Source organism: Apus apus, chromosome Z, assembly GCF_020740795.1.
Source record: "Apus apus isolate bApuApu2 chromosome Z, bApuApu2.pri.cur, whole genome shotgun sequence".
Taxonomy (NCBI): domain Eukaryota; kingdom Metazoa; phylum Chordata; class Aves; order Apodiformes; family Apodidae; genus Apus; species Apus apus.
The window spans coordinates 25757832-25777344 of NC_067312.1; the positions used below are offsets into that span (position 1 = coordinate 25757832).

General features: G+C 40.6%; 2 protein-coding genes across 5 annotated transcripts in view; both read right to left on the reverse strand.

Annotated features, from left to right (window-relative positions):
- Positions 1 to 4081: 4081 nt before the first annotated feature.
- F2R (coagulation factor II thrombin receptor) lies at positions 4082 to 10440 on the reverse strand. Its single transcript, XM_051642061.1, has 2 exons — positions 10267 to 10440; positions 4082 to 5544 (listed from the first exon to the last, which is right to left on the reverse strand). Exons 1-2 carry the CDS (start codon positions 10352 to 10354, stop codon positions 4346 to 4348), a joined length of 1287 nt encoding a protein of 428 aa, XP_051498021.1. The 5' UTR covers positions 10355 to 10440; the 3' UTR covers positions 4082 to 4345.
- Positions 10441 to 16143: 5703 nt separating this feature from the next.
- IQGAP2 (IQ motif containing GTPase activating protein 2) overlaps positions 16144 to 19513 on the reverse strand; it is a 124116-nt gene continuing 120746 nt past the window's right edge. For all 4 annotated transcript variants that reach the window (XM_051642038.1, XM_051642041.1, XM_051642039.1 and 1 more), the window contains 3 exons: positions 18613 to 18756; positions 17568 to 17676; positions 16144 to 17083 (listed from right to left, as the gene is read on the reverse strand). In XM_051642038.1, the coding sequence (XP_051497998.1) occupies positions 16970 to 17083; positions 17568 to 17676; positions 18613 to 18756 (367 nt within the window). In that variant the 3' untranslated portion in view covers positions 16144 to 16969. The remainder of the gene's footprint in view (positions 17084 to 17567; positions 17677 to 18612; positions 18757 to 19513) is intronic.

Sequence of the window (19513 nt, forward strand, 5' to 3'; positions counted from 1 at the left end):
TTAACTTAACCATTTAATGAAAAATGCCCATATAGTTCACAGCAAATGTACAAATATGTTTCATCTAGTGAGTGAAGTGCTGTAAGTCCCTCCTTTCAAAGTTTTTTACTAGTTATAGGCAAGTAAAATTAGAAAAAACTATTTCAACAAAGAGATCTAAGCTGAATTTCAGAGCTTCTGTAAACACAATTTTCAGTGGTAGAAGTACTATTTTCTTGGTCACCCCTAGCTTGTGTTTGAGTGATGGCAGGCATCTTCAACATATTTTAATTTCCTTGTACATCAAAGCTATCATAACTAACTAGATGTATTATTGTATTTGCTGGCTAGAACTGCTTTTATCTCTTGGAGTCAGCAAAGGTGGAAACAAAAAAAAAGTGTGAAAATAAATTAAAAGAAATACTACAGGTGGCCCTGAAATGCAGGTTTATTTACTTATGTGACCTATAGGAAAAGCATGCAAGAAAAATATTCTTGGAAGTATTCTAAAGGGGGAAATTTATTAGCACATGAACAGGCAGATAAAACAATGCAGAAGTTTGAGTTGCAAAGTTTTCTCCCTCCCTGTCTCTGTTCTTGCCCATCTGGGACTGAGTTCTTAGTACTATGTGCTTTAGGCTGCTGTAAAGCTTTATCCATATACATGCTATGCAATTATTCCAGCTATGCTACTTGACATTATTTTTTAATTTAACAATTTTATTGCTTTTTATGGTTTCTGGAAAATATGTCAGATGTGTTATCACTTTACTATTCCACACATCTTCTTCTACTTGGCTTTGCAAAAATATTGATGAGCAATGAGAGACTGAAATAGGCAGTTTGTTGTAAAAGAGAAAAGAGAAGAGGTAAATCACAGGAGTGACCATATCAGAAAATAAAGTTTTCAATTAGTGTGTTGTAATGACTAAAGACTAACGCATTGTCAGTAAAATCTGTGTGATTTGAAAGCAGGTCTCCAAGGCATCTTGCTGTGTAAATGGTTATGGAAACTGTGTGGGATACTGTCTTGGACAAGAAACACTCAGTGTTTAGGGCAGAGTTGGCAAACATGACATTATAGCAGGAGGTGGCTGTGACAACATGCACTCACTGGAGCTGGACACCTGTTTCTGATTAAGTGCAGAAGCAGACTGTTCCCACAGCATATGTTTGGCAGCATCATTTCCCATCAGTGGCACCCCTGGCTTCTGTACCACTGTATCTCCTTCTAGCAGGTACACAGGGTCCAAGGGAGGCTTCATATCTGCTGGAGTATTAACTGAGTAGATGGACTTCAGCATCTGGCTGAAAAAACGTATGTGAAAACTTCCCAAGGATTGCTGCCTCGAGTCTGTAATAGTGCGGCACAAGAAAAACCCCAAAGAGCCCAAATTCCTAACACAAAATGGAAAACTGATCAAAGGCAAGAACGACTTTCCCAGGCTTACTGTGGAATCACAGAATCACAGAATCTTAGGGGTTGGAAGGGACCTCAAAGGATCATCTAGCCCAACCACCCTGCCAGAGCAGGATCACCTGGAGCACATCACACAGCAACGTGTCCAGGCAGGTTTTGAATGTCTCCAGAGACCTCTCTGGGCAGCCTGTTCCAGGGCTCTGTCACTCTCACAGTAAAGAAGTTTATTGTGATGTTTACGTGGAACCTCCTGTGCTCCAGTTTGCACCCATGGCCCCTTGTCCTATCACTGGACGTCAGTAAAAAAAGTCTGGCTATGAATGGAAATTCAATTTGGAATTAAAATTAATTTGACTCAATGTAATAAATTTTTATGCAATTCAGATTTTCGCTGCATCTTGACTTTATCCGCTGTGACCTTGATGGAGTTACATCACTGTGTGCAATGCACATTCTACCATTCAAAATGTCAGGACTCGATTTTGAGATGGGAGATGGGCTTGTTTGTGGTGCTGCAGGCACCACTATTCTAAGACCGGCAGCACAAAGATAAGAAAAATTATTCCTCAAAACTTTGGTGAACTTTTTTTACAGGCTTTGTTTAAAATAATGTCACCCACTTTTCCAGTGCAATTCCAATACTTTTTCACCTTTATAAATCCACATTTGTTTAGAGGACTAATCAGTATTTCACAGTTCAGGATGATGTTCAGATCTTGTTCCTAATTGCCTCCTCTCCAACAAGCTGAATTGCAACAGCCATACCTAGTTATTTTAATGCTCTCTAGCGTTGACTTGGATTATAGCATGTAGTTTGTTCATTTTTTCCAGCTGTATTAGCTATGACTAAACCATTTCTATAGCACTTGCAGAATGCAAAATGCCATGAAAAAGCACTTACATGTGTCATTAATTTTAAATGTGTGAAAGCTCTCATTAACTTTTTAATTTGCCCAGCATCTTGCAAGAGCAAACTAATCAGATTTAAAATAATAATAATAAAAAAATACTATTATTAATAATAAAAGGCTTTACACAGGAATTCTCTTAAATATTGCACCTGGCACAGCAGGACCTTCTTCTTCCTCCACCAGCACTTGGAGATCTCCTGTACGAAGCCATAGGTGGTGATCAACTAGCCAGCTCTTATTGTCTCTCCATTTATGGATCCCCTATCAAGTAGAGACAGACACAGTGGCCTGATCCAGTTTGCTTGATGCAAAGCATCATGAGTGCACTTTGCAGCCATTTCTGGCTAGGACTGAAGCAAACAGGGAAATAGCTAGAAGCCAGCAGACCACGCTTTGTCTGCAGTCAGGCTGCAGGGAGCAGGCAGTAAGTAGATGCATTAACTGATAAAACACTTCTGGTGCAAGTGCACTGATCTCTGCAACATCCTTGCCATGCTAAATCGAGCAAACCTTCCCCCAGTGAAATAAGTTATACCAATGACAGCCACTATATGAGGTGTTCTCAAATAGAAACCAGGCTGATTATAAAGCTTGCCCCTGCCAATACTGCCACAACATCAAGCTGGCGTATCTAGAATATTAGAAAACTTTCTTAGTCATGTTTGATGCCTAACATCTTGCTTCTAAATGTTACTTGGCTTGTTTTTTAGCTTGCTTCACAGAAAATGATCAGTTTAACCCTGATGTTATGGGGAAAAAAAGAAGGGGAAAAAAAAAAAAAGAAAAAAAGACTGAGGAGAAATGAGGAAATGGGTGAAACAGCATGTAAATTGATGGGTTACTTTTTGGTCAGATTTGCACTCCTTCCCCTTCAACCTGAAACAAGCTGTTCCGTTTCCTTCCCAACTCGCGGTGCAATGGTGCTTCAAAGCACGAAGAGATGGTTAGCTTCTCCTATTAGCTGAAGCTTGCCAGGTGCAGGACCTTGCATCTGGTCTTGTTGAACTTCATGAAGTTTGCATGGACCCACTCCTCAAACCTAAGCTTTCAAACATATTTAGGCAACATAGAAATACTTTCTAAAGGCAACTTCAGCACTATAGCTAGTTATCAAGAAGTCAATAAGTCTATCTAGGTTTGTGAGTACTTTTTTTTCTACGCGTTTTGTGCTATAACTGCTTTTTTTTTTTTCCGTTTGCGTGCAAGCCAGGATCTTCAGCAAACCCAACTTCAGCAGTATGTGCAGCAGAGCTGGGATACTGGTTTACAAACACGCATAAGATCTTTTTTTTTAGTAGTTCCAGATCTTTGTTGATGCTCTTAGCTGTAAGAATAAACAGTTGTGTTCGCCCCTCTGTTTTTTTCACCCTACAAGGTAGAAAGAATCTGCTTATTTGCAAATGTTCTCAAGCACCCAACCACGGAGCAAAACACAGTAAATAATCACACCAACAGCTGGTATTCAGTTGCTCACATTCCTAAAATCATACAGTCTGTTTTGAAGTGGAATGTATAAACATGTAAAATAAACAGTTTCAGTGTCCTAGATATAAAATACTGCTAAGAAAATTAAGTTTACAGATAATTTTAGAAATAATGACAAATAGGAGAAAAAAAAAAGCCTGGAAAGATATTTTCGGTTTCTTCAGGAAGCAGTGGATAAATGCAGTGGTTCCAGAAGTAAGAATTTAATAAATCTGATACAGTTCAAAATCCTAAAATGAGTTCTCATAAAAGCTTTGCAATAAACTGAACTAAAAATACACAGGAATTGTCTGGGAAAAAAAAAGTTTATTTGAAAAACACTCAACAACTATTATTAAGAAATTACTTTTCCCCTCTACATAACCTATTTACATATACTATATATATATATACATATACAGAGTTATAATTTGAATTGTGCTTTAATACAATGAATCCATAGTACAACAACTTGGTTTTAAATATTGCATTTCTTGGACATGATACAGTCTCTTTTATATTTTTTTTCCTTAATTTGTCTAAAAATTAAGCATGTGTGAGACAAGTTATCTCAATGCATTGCTAGTAATTTCCTGTAGACACTGTTATTCACATTAGTAGAGCACGTAGCCCTTCTACTAGTGGTAGACACTGACTGGCCACTGCTGTTACTACTGCTAGGATCAGAAGCCTTTTTACAACTGAAGAGACTGAAAAGTTGTCTCTGATACTGAGAAGAAGCATAGTAGTAAATAAAGGGGTCAATGCAACAGCTGATACTGCTGATACAAACACAGAGTAGATAGGCGAAGTAGAGATACTCTAAGCTGTTGTCATAAGAAAAATTTATGTAATGAATTAATAGGAGGACATTCGTTGGTCCAAAGCAAATAACAAAAACAGAAAAAACAGCCACACATAAGAGCAAGGCACGTGTCTTCTTATTTTGTTTTGCAACAATGGTAGAAGAACTAAGACATCGAATGATACACACATAACAGACAGCAGAAATTATAAATGGCACTACAAAAAACACAGAAGAGAAGATGGAGAAGAAGTGGAGGTAAAAGCCGTGAAGTTCAGATTCTGTTAGCACATCATGGCAAGTAGTTATATTTAACTTGGGTATTTCCATGGTTTGCTCTCTGATGAGAAAAGGTATAACCCCAGTTACTGCTAGAAGCCATATGATGAAACAAACCAGTGAGGCACGTGTTAATGTACGCCACCCAAGAGACTGCATGGGATACACCACTGCTAAGAAGCGATCAAAGCTGATGCTCGTCATAAGCATTATTGAACAGTACATGTTACAGTAGAAGGCAGCAGTGATGAAACGGCACATTTGAGGTCCAAAAACCCAGTCATTTCCAGAAAAGTGATAAGCAATCTTAAAAGGAAGCACGCTTACAAACAGGACATCTGCAAGGGCCAAATTCAGCATGTATACTACAGCTGGTTTTTCAATTTTCATTTTTTTCAGAAACACGAGTATCGCTGTAATGTTCAGAGGCAGACTCAGCACAAGCACTAAGGTGTAAACTGAAGGAACAAAACGCGTCAGCCAGGGACTGGTAAGGTATCTTGATGTTTGCATTGACACTGTTCGTTGCTCAGGTAGGAACATTCCAGTCTTATTGGTGGCTCCTGATCCATCTTCCAAGTCATTTTCAGTATCACCATCAGTAGGTATAGGGTCATCCTGGTGACTTCCATGGAACAGTATAAAACTTCTGAGATGCGGTAAGCTGCTGTCGTTATATGGGGAGGCTGAACAATAAGAAAGTGGTAAGAGTAATAAGCACAAATTTGCATGTTATGGGGAAGTGAAAATATCTTTCAAAAAGGAAAACCAAGATCCTATTAGCAACAAAAAATAATAAGGTTAATAACTGATTCAAAGTGCAGACCACCTACAGATGATAGTCAAGTCTTTTTATTTTAGCTCCTGTTACAAGTTTGGGTAAGATGTCCTCCACTTTTATGGTAGGGACTCTTATCTGTGCTTAAGGAGCCAACCTCACCTGTGTTCTCTTTGCGCTACTTTAACACAAATACAACACTAAACTTGCCACCCTTGAACTGTGTCTGCCAGACTGTTCATATGGTTTGTAAGGCATGAGATGCTGAGATAAATACTAATACTCAAACAGAAAATCCCTGTTAGAAGTGATCATCACCAAAATAACAAAAAGTTAGAAGTGCAATTAATACATCAAGTTACTGAAATATTTCTGTGTGCTCTGGAGACAGTTAACTCTGTGCAATGGCCCCCAGCAAGACAGATGGCAGAAGTCTGCATGCAGTTTTCAAGGCAGACATGGATCAACCTTTTTCTTGAATCAGACAGGTAGCCACAGATTGCACTACAAACCTTCCCAGTTCTACTTAACCCACCCTACATTGTGCATCATAAGGGACAGCACGTGTCCAGTGTGCCCCTGGGGCACTTCTGAAATGTGCCACTAGTGTCCAGTCTACAGCAGGGTTTTCTGCAGTATAGTTTGGTGGCTGTGACTGAGAAGAAAAGTGTCAGGACAGGGTTATCTCTGCTTTTTGAATATAGTTGTTAGCATTGCAAAGTCTTGAATGTGTGGTATGGGTTTATTCAGGTAAAAAACAAACAAACAAAAAACCACCACAAACAAAACTAAAACAAACAATCAAAAGACCTACTTTAGAAATTACTTCAGAAAAATAATTTGTACGAGGCTTATTGTGGAAGACTGTTGTTTTCAGCTTCATCTAGTTCGGCACAGGATAATTCAAACATATTATGGTCAGACAGAAGTGAGTGTTGCTACTACTTAAGTAATCACCGATCTAATTAGCTATGCAACTGATCCTTTGTTGAATCCTAGACAACTAAAATAAAAATTAAGGTGTGTTAGCTTAAATCAGTGAGTTGAAAGTACATAGGCATGATTCACACGTCTCACATGTTACTCATAAGAGGCAATTATTTGTTCTACAGCAATTCAATCCATTTTTTAATGCAGATGAGAGCAAAAGCAGCTGAATAAAGCAGGTGGCAAAGAGAGGAGTGGCTGCAGCTTTATGCAGGCAGTTACCTCCCTTTGTGCACAGGCTGTGTGAAGAGGGCACTGCTCAGCTTGAATTTTGGTGAAATTCAGACTTGAATGTGTGGGGCAGATGAGAGGAGAGGTAGGGAAACCTGGGGATTTTTTTAATGCTGCTATGCTGTATCTATCATTCTGTCTCACAGCAGCATTCTGTGGCAGAGAGGACAGAGATTAAATGTTTGAGATAAGGGTTTTCATATGCAAAATTACTAGATTGCAGCCTCTGCAGGCCAGAAAACAGATGCTGGATAAGAATTTCAGCCTGGGAGTTTGTTGCGTAAGACTGCGGGAGGAACAATTTAATACTTTTACTGAAAAACAAATGCACAGAAGTATGCAACATTCAGTGTTTGCATTGGAGAGCACTAAATCAGTTTGTACAAGGGTCTCTTCTGCTGTCTGAAAGATAACATTAAGAAAAGGCAAAACTACATTAATTATATCCTGAATTCTTAGACCTAATTTACTGACAACTTTCTACATGAAAGGATTTAGGATCTGCATTACTCCATTACCAAACTTTTCTAAAAGTAGAATCCTGCTACAGTAATTCAGGATGAAAACATTTCATAAATAATTTAGTTAAGACTCTCAGGAATAATACTTCAATTTGGTGAAAAACTATGTGTTCTTTGTATAAGCAAATACATTTTAAGTTCAGAGTTGTACTCAGCCTTGATGCAGTTATCAACACCTCTATGCTGTGTCCTGTGATCAATTTGTGCCTCCACCTGGAACTCAGGTGACATAAGGTACGACTTGAAATCCAGCTCTATGGAAAAATGCCATGGGATCTCAAGCGTGCTATTTATTTGCCACTTGATAATACAGAGTGGCAATTTAAACCTTCATGATGTAATTTAATTTAATTTTAATTTAAAAGATTGATAGCCACATAAAAGTTACTTTCATTTGCAAAGCTATTTGAATGTTTACATGACACACCACCCGTGTATTATTAAAAAAAAACAGTACTGCACTTCATGCTTTCTGAAATAGAAGGGAAGATAGCTACTGCCCTAAGGTTCTGGATTCCTTTTGTGCCCAGAGTTTATTTGAAAAAGCTGACAATCAGAGATTTATACACAGAAGGAAAGATAATGAAATGATGTAATATTATTTCAAAAAATCTTAATGAACCTTGACAATAAACACGGAAGGTCAGTAATGGGAAATAGGCTTTTCCTGTAAGCTGGGATAGTACAAGACAGTGAATACAGTAGCTCTACAGAAAATACAAGTACTCTTACAGTGCTACAACTGTACCAGAATCTGTCAGATATTCCCTTCTAGCTGTTTTAAAGCTGTATATATAATTTGTCTAGAACATATCTCACTACATCTTAAGTAATTTTTAATACAAATAATCTGTTAGGAAAACAGAGGTGATGTGTGTATAATGATAATAATTGTTCAGTCATCCTATTTTTGCTAGGCTGTCATCCAATCCTTTTGGAAAAGGTCAAACCTGATGGATTACTATTTTTGTAAATAACCATATTCTCGTTGCTGATATGACAGAGGTAACAGCTGTATCAAAGTACTTGTAAAATATAAATAGATATGAAAAAACATGACTAAGAAACTAAGAACAAAGGAAAAGCAGGATAAAGCATTGCAGTTTTATCCTCGTGGTATGTAGGGAGGACACTGAACAATATACAATCTTTGCTTGCAATAAGGGCTTTAAAAGGCAAAAATTAAGTAGAATCGGTATGATACTCAAATTGCCAGTTTTCTTTTACTGCCTGTGGTCTTTGCATAGGTTCTCCAACAAGGACGTAGATAAATTATGTAGAAAGCTCAGAAAGTTTGGGATTGCTTGATTTTAACATTATCTATGCTGTCCTGTCTTCCATCAAGTATTATATATTGTTGGTCTCACAATTAGCATATGCATATTGTGCTTACCCTGAAAGACACTGCTTTCTATTACGAAGAGCTATTTTATAATTTCCTTTTATGTCTGCTTTCATATGTGAGGGGCTACTGCACATACTGCTGTGTGAAAGGAGAAGCAGAGAGCAGAAAATATAATGGCTTCAACCAATTTTAAAAAGCACTCTTGCACGCCAGAGTAACATTTCAAAGTACTTCCATAGACCCATCAATCTGGACAGAATGTTACAAACAGGCCATGCTCATGTCCCAAGGGGTATCTTCGTAAGGCAGAAAACGAAAGAATAGGCTCCTACTCAACCCAATTAATTATGTTCCCTGTGTGCTGCTGCACAACTAATACTGATTTCTGGGCATTACTGGTGACAGCTGCACCCATCCAGCTGGCTTTTAACAAGAAGTCCGGATTCTCTTATCTCCCCTTTGTATAACCTAGAGTGATAAGCATCTGCGATCTAAATTATTCAGTAGCCCATAAATTAGGTACTCATAAGCAGCATGTTAAGTGCATGCCAGACACATTAATAAACATGGTAAGACACAATCTTGTAGGACAGATAATTATTTCCTTTTGTAAAAATAAACACCATATTGTCTTTAAAGAATCTTCTTTAGCCCACATCTCCATTTATACAGAATTCCTTATTGTGTTTCACTTAAACACGTTCTCCTCAAATATGTTTTCTTGCAACCAGATGGCTGCTCATTTTTGCTTTTCTTTCTCAGTCTTTCACTACAGGTGCTGGCTTCAAGCAACGGTAACATCTCTCTACCCAGCTATCAGTGTTCCAACACAGCAAAGTCCAGGCAGGTTCAGACATCAGTCAGCCACCTCGACAGCTTCTGGTTAGCCAATCTGCAACCACTGAGCACCAACCTACTGTCAAGCCTGCAGGACCAGCACCTGTCAGTAACGAGACAACTGTGGATCCTGAAGGACCACGGGAAAAGTAGGGGAGAAGCTGCAGATGCAAAGGCAGAGATGATGTGGGGATACCACAGGGCACGGGCAATGGGAATTAAGCACATTATTGTGGAAATAGGGAAGGTTATCTGGGACAGTGGAGAAATTAGATTATTGCAGTGGGAGTGAGCACAAGGAGAACTTATGTTCATACATAACTTATGTTATGTATGAACTTATGTAAAACTTTATGTTTTAGCGTGCTCTTGCCTGCGCCGTGAGAATGAACCTAGCGCAGCGTTTCACAACGCCAAAGAAAGCCCGATCCTAAGCTCCTACGAAAACCGCTCCGAAGCGGGAGAGCCCCGGCCCGGCAGCCTGCAGGCCAGGGATACCGTGCGCTCATGCCCACCCCGTCCGTTCCCCCCTGCCAAGGCGCGGCCCCGGCCCTGCCGCCAAAGGCAAACGACGGTGCCCGCCGCCGGGCTCCTCGCTCGGCGCCCGCTGCCCGGGGTCGGCACCCGGGACGGCAGCGCTCCCGCCCGGGGGCTTGGGGCGCCCACCCCACCCCTCCCGCCCCTCCCGGTCCCCGTGACAGCGACTCACGGAGGCGGACGGCGGCGGCGGGCGCCGGGCGCGGGCAGCCGAGCTGGGCCAGGCTCCAGAGCAGCGCGACCAGCGCCCGCGGACCCATCACCAGCCGGGCCGGGCCGGGCCGGGCCGGGCAGCTCCCTCCGCGCCTCCCTCCGCACAGCGCAGGGGATGGGGACGCGGGCACGGCCGAGGCGCGGCGGCTGACGATCGGAAGGAAGCTGCGTCTGGGGAGGTGCCGGCCCGGAGCGCAGGGGCTGCCTCCGGCGGCGGCGGGAGCGCCGTGGTGCTGCAGCGCCCCCGCCGAGGGGCCGGGGGGCTGCGGGAGGCTGGGGGAGCTGCGGTGCTGCGGGAGGCTCTGGGGGCTGCGGGAGACTGGGGGGCTGCGGGGCTGGGGGGCTGGGAAGGCTGCGGGGGCTGGGGAGGCTGAGGGGCTGCGGGGCTGGGGAGGCTGAGGGGCTGCGGGAGGCTGGGGGGCTGCGGGGGCGGGGAGGAGGGCCGGGCTGGGCCGGGCGGGAGCGGAGAGGGCGAAGCCTGCGGGAACAGCAGCGGATGGCGCTGGGTCCCGGCTGGGAGATGGATGGGGAGGTCGTGGGCTCGGGCAGGGCGAGAAGGCAGGAGGTGCACGAGAAAAGGGTTATTCGTGAGGAATGTGCTAAACCAAGTTTGCCAGGTTTTGTTTGTGCAATCCAGATTGCTCATGCGCTGCAGGAGCACAGTTACAAGACCGGTTGAAACATCTGCATTACTCATAACTGAATGATCATGCTCATTCAGAAAAGCTCCTTAAAAACATAAATCTGCTTTGTATAAAGTAGACAACATCAAGGCTTGCTTGTATTGCATGGGTTTGGTAAACTGGCTGCTCTACAAATACAGGACAGGCTACAGGTGATTAACTACCCAGCTGTGCAGTCCTTGTCTCTTCCTGCAAGACCCCTGAGGATGTGGTGCCAATCCTCAACTCCAGTGCTTATTCTGCCCTTCAGAGCTGCTCACGAGTCAAGAAGTTAGATGAACTCAAACCTGTATGAATGCTAAATAGGGGAATATTCTGGTAACTTTACAGCTATTATTTAGGCTCATTACTTTGAAAATACTTTACTCCACTGGTGGTTTGGGTGCTTTGTATTTCCATAAGCCTGTAACACAGTTAAAAGCTTTACAAGTGGACACTTCGGTTTGCTAGGGTACCTTGTCTCATCCTTAACTCTGTATTCTTCCATTTACAGCAACAGAGAAAAAAAAAACAAAACAAAGGGGGCCGGAGGGGGGGCGGGGATAAGGGAAACAAAGCTCTGTTTAGAACTTGTTCATATGTATGAAGTGCTCTTATTACTGCAGAAGCACTGACCTTTGCCCTCAAGTGAGAGTAAAAAACATGAAAAATAAATACTCCTGATCACAAATACTGGTTCCCACTAAGACTTTGAGATAATCATCCCACCATCCTACCACTTGCTGTTTTACAGCCCTGTTAAGGCTGACTCCAGTTTGTGTAGAGCAAGAGCATGTAAGAAACACAAGTTTTAAAACTGGCTGGCCTTCCTACAGCTGTCATCCCAAACTCACCAGAGAACCCCCACAAAAAAAACTTAGACTTAATAACGAACTTCATTATCTATTTAGAAAACAGCTTAATCAGAGATAATTTATTTTAATCTATTTGGGAAGAGAAAGCGAAGCTATTCTTGGGCATTCCTGTAGTCTCAGCTGTATAAACATATCCAAAGATAAAACTTAAACATTTCTAACCCCAACATAGATGTGAACTAAATATCTGTCTTTCTTAAAATGAATGTATATTTGTAAACATTGTACCAGACCTCAGAAAAGCATACATTTTCAGTACTTGTATATCTTCAGTTTCAGAAAGCCTTAACTAGTGTGTCAGTGTTTGAGGGATAAACCATTCCTTGAAGCTTGTGAAAGATACGAAGGTAAAGGCAGATTGTATATGCAGGGAGTACCTTGGGTTGTGGAGATAAGGAACAGTCATAGGGCTATGTCATTTCATCTTCTTAGATTACTATAAATATAATTTATTAACCCCCCCATTTGTTAATTTTTCTGCCTGCATATGGGAACTGAATGTAAGTAATTTTTCACATCCTGTAGTTACGAAAGTCAGCTTGCTTCTTTCTAGATAAGATGATTGTAATGGAGGTGAAGTGTCTGTGACTTCTGAAGCTTTTACTAGTTACTACTTTGTAACTCTGCTTCTTGCACCATTTACAGAGATCAGTATTTTTGGCAGAAGCATGTTGCAGGACAAAACTTCATTCCTGTTAATCACACTAGTTCTACCAAAAAGGCCTATCTAGTAAGATTGCTACATCATTACTGTTTGGGGAAGAAGGCACCTATCTGCTGTTTAATACACAGATTACCCTGGTGCAGACCCAAATGCTTCTCAAAGAGGATGAGGTTGGAAGCATATCTCGGGGGCAAAATCAGTCCTCCAGGAAAAGGGTTGGCTATCTAGTTATGAACTTTTTGAAATCAGATGTGACTGTCATTCTTTGGATTTGCTGTTAAAGTTTGTTTTGTTGCTCCTGTACTAATTTAAACAAAGACAGCTAAAAAGGTTTGCAGGTAAGTGCAAAGCAAAACAGGACAAAGCTATTGCTTGTGATGGTGTTTCTGTCTGCTTGAACAAAGAAGAAAGATGTTGTTCTGCAATTTTGTGGACCGTCAGAGCCCCATCAGAATGGGTAAGTTCCAAAATACACCAAGTTGCTGTCAAGCACTCAGTCAACTCTAAAGACACGCTGTAGAAAAATGCAAACTATAGGGCTAACAAACTTAGGACGCTTGACTTTTCACTACCACCAGTTACAAAAGACAGTGTTGAGACAGGCAAATGTTTCAAGATGCATTTTCTCCTTTGGTCACAACTGATGCACAGGTTCTATTCAGTTGTACTGGCCTTTTCTTCAGTTTTTTGCAACAGCAAAGCAAGTCTTTCCACTAGACCTTTTCATGAATTAAACCAATTTCATCAAGTCCTGCCTAACTTTGAAGACCTTAAATTGCAGCTTACAGCAGACTCGAAAAAGCCTCTCTTTTTTGTTGTATTTAGTAACTGCCAGCAGCATTGGACAGCAGTGGGTGGGCACAGAATTATTTTGCTCAACTGCATGGTACTTGCAATGGTACTGTCACTCTTATGTTTTAGGTAGGAATTATTGCATTGTGGTCAGTCCTGTTTAGCAAGGTTCATTGTTTCTTCGATGTCAAGGCCCTAAATGGAACTAGTTAATTAAGAAAAAAAAGCTTCTAAAGGAGTTTAAAGTAGTTAAATGGAAATTACACTTTGATGTGCACTAGAGGAGCAGGAAGCACAAGAAATTATTAGAAAAGGTGAGTGCTAGCACACAGACTGTACCTCTCATACGTCATTATCTGGGAACCAAATAAGCTTTCCTAAGCTTGCATATGTCAGAAAGTAAGTGAGGAACATGCTGTTTGCATTAGAACTGAGCAGTCGCTAGGTATGTCAAGGGCATTACACAAAACAGCATATCCAGGAGTGACGTACTCCCAAAGGCTATGGGGCTCTAGTACATCTCACCAGCAGAACCCCAGCCTTGACACATTACCTCAAAGGTCTGGTCTAATGATCAACATCCCACCTAAGCAGATTTATCTGCTCAGCTGGAAATAGTAAAAAATGTGGGGATTAGTCAAGTCTGTTACAAGTAAGATGGTAAAAAAAGATGGTGAGTTTAATTCATATTCAAGTGCAGTTGACTACTATTTCCAAAGGATGGAAAAGTGCTGCTTTCACCTTCCCATTCAGCTATTTTAAGTGAACCAGGATACTGATACTGCAGCATTCATGTCATGTTAAAGTGGCTTACACACACTGGCTAGAAGAAAAATGGAAGCACATAGGAGCTGTTTATCTTTTAATTAGGGCTATTAGCTGTTTTAAAGTAGTCAAGTGTTCAAATTTAATGCCATGCATAACTGAATATCTCCAGTAAGTGTAACAATTTTTTCAACTTCTCTAATACCACAGGTCAGTGTACCAACTAAACTTCTACTCCATGTATCTGCCACTGAGTTTATGTTTTTTATTCCAGTGTCAAAATGAATACTTGTTTAATATTTGTTTTTAAAATGCATTCCAGAATTCCTCACTGTTCATCTGTTAAAGTGGTTGTCATGAGAAAAGACAGTAGAAAATATTTTTCTTGTTTTACACACTTATTACATTACAAACTCCACACACTTCAGCTCTGTAGATATTGTTAGTTCATCAACAAAATCATTTCAGTGGCACAAGGGCAATGAAGTATTCACTACTGAGCAGCTTCCCCAAAGTGTACTATAAGGACAGTCAAGCTTAATTCCATTTTATAAAAGCACTGAAAGAAGTTCTTTCAATTCTGTATGGACTGCTGCTTTAATCATAGAATCATAGAATGGTTAGGGTTGGAAGAGACCCTGAAGATCATCAAGTTCCAACCTCCCTACTATGAGCAGGGACACTTCACATCAGGCCAAGCTGCACAAAACCTCATCCAGCCTGGTCTTAAACACATCCAGGGAGGGGACTTCCACAGCCTCACTGGACAACTTATTCCAGTACCTTACTACCCTTATAGTGAAGAAATTCTTCCTAATATCTAACCTAAATGTCCCCTCTTTCAGTTAAAACCATTCCCCCTCCTCCTATCACTGCCCTCTCTGGGGAAAAGCCCCTCCCCAGCTTTCCTTTAGCCCCTTCAGGTACTGGAAGGTCCTATAAGGTCTCCCCAGAGCCTTCTCTTCTCCAGGCTGAACATCCCCAACTCTCTCAGCCTGTCTTCACAGCAGAGGTGCTCCAGCCCTTGGATCATCTTGGTGGGCCTGCTCTAGACCCTCCCAAACAGCTCCATGTCTTTCCTGTGCTGAGGACTTCAGACCTGTACACAGTATTCCAGGTGGGATCTCACCAGAGTAGAGGGGCAGAATCCCCTCCCTGGCCCTGCTGGCCACACTGCTTTTGATGCAGCCCAGGATGTGTTTGGCTCTCTGGGCTCCAGCACACACTGGCGGCTCATATCAAGCTTCTCATCTACTACCACTCCCAAGTCCTTCTCAGGACTGCTCTCCAGCCATTCTCCCCCAACCTGTATTTGTGCCTGGGGTTGTGCTGACCCAGGTGCAGGTTCCCTGCACTTGGCCCTGTTAAACTTCATGAGGTTGGCACTGGCCCACCTTTCCAGCCTGTCAAGGTCCCTCTGGATGGCATCCCTTCCCTCTTGGGTGTCAACCACACCACACAGCTTGGTAACATCAGCAAACTTGCTGAGGATACACTCAATCCCACTGTCCAGGTCTCCAACAAAGATGTTAAACAGCACTGGTCCCAATACTGACCCCTGAGGGACACCACTCATCACCTGCTTCCGTTTGGACACTGAGCCATCGACCACAACAATCTGTGTGTGGCCATCCAGCCAATCTCTTATCCACCCAGTGGTCCATCTGTCAAATCCTTGTCAGTTTGGAGACCAGGATGTCTTGTGGGACAGTGTCAAACACCTTGCACAAATCCAGGTAGATGATGTCAGTTGCTCTGTTACCATCCACCATCTCTGCAGCCTTGTTGTAGAAGGCCACCAAATTGGTCAGACATGACCTGCCCTTAGTGAAGCCATGTTGGCTGTCACCAGTCACCTCTTTATTTTCCATGTGCCTTAGCAGACTTTCCAGGAGGATCTCCATGATTTTGCCAGGCACAGAGGGGAGACTGACTGGCCTGTAGTTCCCTAGGTCTTCCTTTTTTCCATTTTTAAAAATAGGGGCTATATTCCCTTTTTTCCAATCAGCAGGAACCTCACCAGACCACCATGACCTCTCAAATATGATGACTCCTTTAAATGAAATTTTGGAACAAAATCCATTTTAATTAGGTAATGTTTATTTTACATAGAACAATCTCAAAAGAATATTTTTTAAAAAAACAATCTAAATACCGATTTTATTGCATTTATTTTCTTACAAAAAAGACAGACAGGCACAATTTATGTATTCAAATACTTCAAACTGAACAGCAACTGTTCACTATTTAGATTTCCCCAATGCCACTCCAAAGGCTGTGAAAGTACAAAATGTCATTTTGTATGAGGCAGTAGTGCACTTAGTAGGAATGAATCACAAAATATATTTTTGTACACAGTAAGACGTTATTGTCACTTTATAATTACCTATAAAAATTTTTGAATTGCACAGTAAGTTTGCTTCACAATTGACAACTGCCAGAAAACAGGCTTAGTATGTAACTAAATATTTGTCCAAACTATCCCCTAAAAACAAATCAAGATTTCTTTTGGTAAATACTTAAAGTCTAATAAGAACTATATATCTGAGGTCATTTAAAAATGTTTTAATAGGAAGAGGTTTATATATTCAACTAAATTCAATTTCTGCCTACCTTAAAATCCATACAACCACAATAGCTGAGTGTCCTAAACAAGATTTTGATTTGAAAGTACCAACACAAATGAAATCTGGAACTTTAATCTATTTCCCATTTTTCTGCTTCATTATCAATGCTGAAAAGGCACTGTGTACATTCCTCTAAACATTTGGTATTTTAGGGTTGTTTGTTTTTTTTTTTAAGTTAAAAAGCTTCTAATGATAAATTTCAAACAAATGTTTAAAAGCAAAGAAATACTGAATAGACTTCCCACTGGTGGATCCAGTTGCTGGTATCCGAAGACACTCATTTTCCATAGAACTTCTTATTCAACAAGAATATGAGCAGATTCACGTTCACTTTAGCTTTATCGAACATCTTCATTACAGCCACACCTTCATACTGCATCTGAAGCAAATCCTGTAATCAGAAAAAAAAAATAATCTCTCTTTGAACCCATACCTTACAACAACAAATGCAGTAATTTTCAATATGTGAAAACCAGTCTCAAAGTCCAAGTCATTCACAATTTAAACAATTACAAGCAACTACTGGATAGGTGTGGAAAACATTCCATGTCCCCTAGATTCCAAATTAGAGAATTCCAGTAGCAGCAAGCTAGAAGAAATATTGTTTTCTGTGTATTTTTGTTTTCTCTTGATATTTGCTGCTTGCCACTGAACTAATGTGGCATTTGGTTTTCTGCATTTGCCCTAATATACACATTAACCCTAATATACACATTGCCCTAATATACACGTGTTATATAGCTATTCCCCACATGATCTGCTGCTCTGTGCTGATTGAATGTTCATGAATACATATTAAAACATCTGAAATACTTCATATTTAGAGGAAATGCAGCTGTGACTATATAAGCAAAGTAACAAGATTCAAACTCTACCTGGAAATGGAGCTGCACTTTTTCCATCTCAACCCCCAAAAATTTCGCTTTTATTTCAAAGTCACCCACTTCTTCTCCAGGTGTGATATCAAACATCACGTTCTTAAACCTTGAAACAAAAAGAAGGATAATTTATTATGTACGCTGTGCAGTTTTACATAATCCAGAGGCAGTTAGGGGGAAAAAGCCTGCAGGACACAACAGAACTTGGACTGTAAGGAGTGCAAATGGTGTCAAATGAACCTTTTAATCACTACTGCAATGTCCCCTGGAAGACTTTCTGGTGTACATACAATATGAAATACAGAACTCTCAAATCTTTTATACTGGGGGGGCAGTGCAGGGAAAGGGTTTTGGGCAGTTCAGGGAACAAAGATGACCAAGTATCCACAGCATAGGAACAGAGCACCCAGATTTTAATTCTGACATGCCTAAGTGTCTTGTTGCAAGTCTATATACACTTTTTTGGTTTCAGTTTGTCTCATGTAGCTTCCTCTGCCTGATTAAACCATCTGGAAAACTTTTTTTCCATGTAGAAGATGTATGGAAGGGTACAAAGCATGGAAGATTTTCACTACAGTACCCTCAAAATGGATAGATACAAAAGTGATGTTAAACTACCACAACTATTCACCTTACCATAATAAGGAAATGCAGAAAACATGGTGTTTACTCAGTAATATGAGAGTGATTTGCCAATAAATGAAAAAAAAAAACACAACAACAAACCAAACCCCAAACCAAACCTGCTACAACTGCTTAACAAGTCAGTCATTAGCAGTGTGGTACTGGTCTTGTACTGGTTCCATTTAAGCTATTTCCAAAATAGGCTTATTCAAGTATTTTTCCAAAGCAATCATTCAGCACATTACAAGGGAAAAAGGGAATTATGACAATTAGGCTTTGTCATTCTTCTGCATGTAAAAGTCTGAGGTAGTTTTAGGTGTGGCACCAGAAATTGTGAAGATTTCTTTTAACAAAAGCCAGGCCCCTCAAGTAGCCATTGATTAGGAAAATGCTCTGGGATGTTTTATACCACACTTACTGGTTGGTTTGAAGATCTTCAATTTCTAGTATGACACCTTTTTCATGCAGTCTTGCAGCTGTGTACTTCAATGAGGCCTGCTTCAGTTTTTTGCTTCCCTTTGCCTCCTCTTTTCCATCTAGTTTAATTGACCTCCGTGAATTTCTGGGAAGAGAACAAGAAAAAGGGCTTTTGATTTATGTACCAGGTCCTTAATACTCCAGCTACACTTCTAGCCATATTTTTAGCTTTCCTTCTCTCTTTGGCTTTGCGAACTTCTAGTAATGAACAGAATCAACACTGAAAATCACTCTTAAGAATTAATTTTTAGCACATATTGAACAGTCTCAAAATTTTGGCAGTGATTTTGAATTAATGTTTCCTAGCATTTAAATTCTATTGTGAAATGCAACCCTGATCCAAAAACTCCACAATCATCACTTTAAAATAACAATTTGTAAACAAGCAGTGATAAAAGTGCTAAATAAGCATGGCCATTAGACTTCATTTTTGGAGGAATGCACTGGGAAAGTGCCTGTTCATGTTAGTAAAATATTTCCAATTTGAAAAGTCAGTGGCATTGGCAGAGGGGCTTGCTCTCAAGTAACTGCATCATAACTGAAAAAATAAAATACTTTGGGCATCTATTTCCCCCTTTTCTATTCTAAAGACAAAATCCAATCCTTTTAATGAAGGAAGAAAATAAAAATTACTTTCCAAAGCTGTATGACTTCAAATCATGCTAATAGATTTGCAGAGCATCACCAATTAAATATATTGAAGACACTTATACATCTCAGGCCTGTTTATGTAGGGCAGCTTTTCAATAAATGCAAGACTTTACTTTCCAGGTTTTGACTCAGTTCACAATTACAGCTCCCATTAACTTTTTAATCTGTGCATTGCTGATCTGTTGGAAACA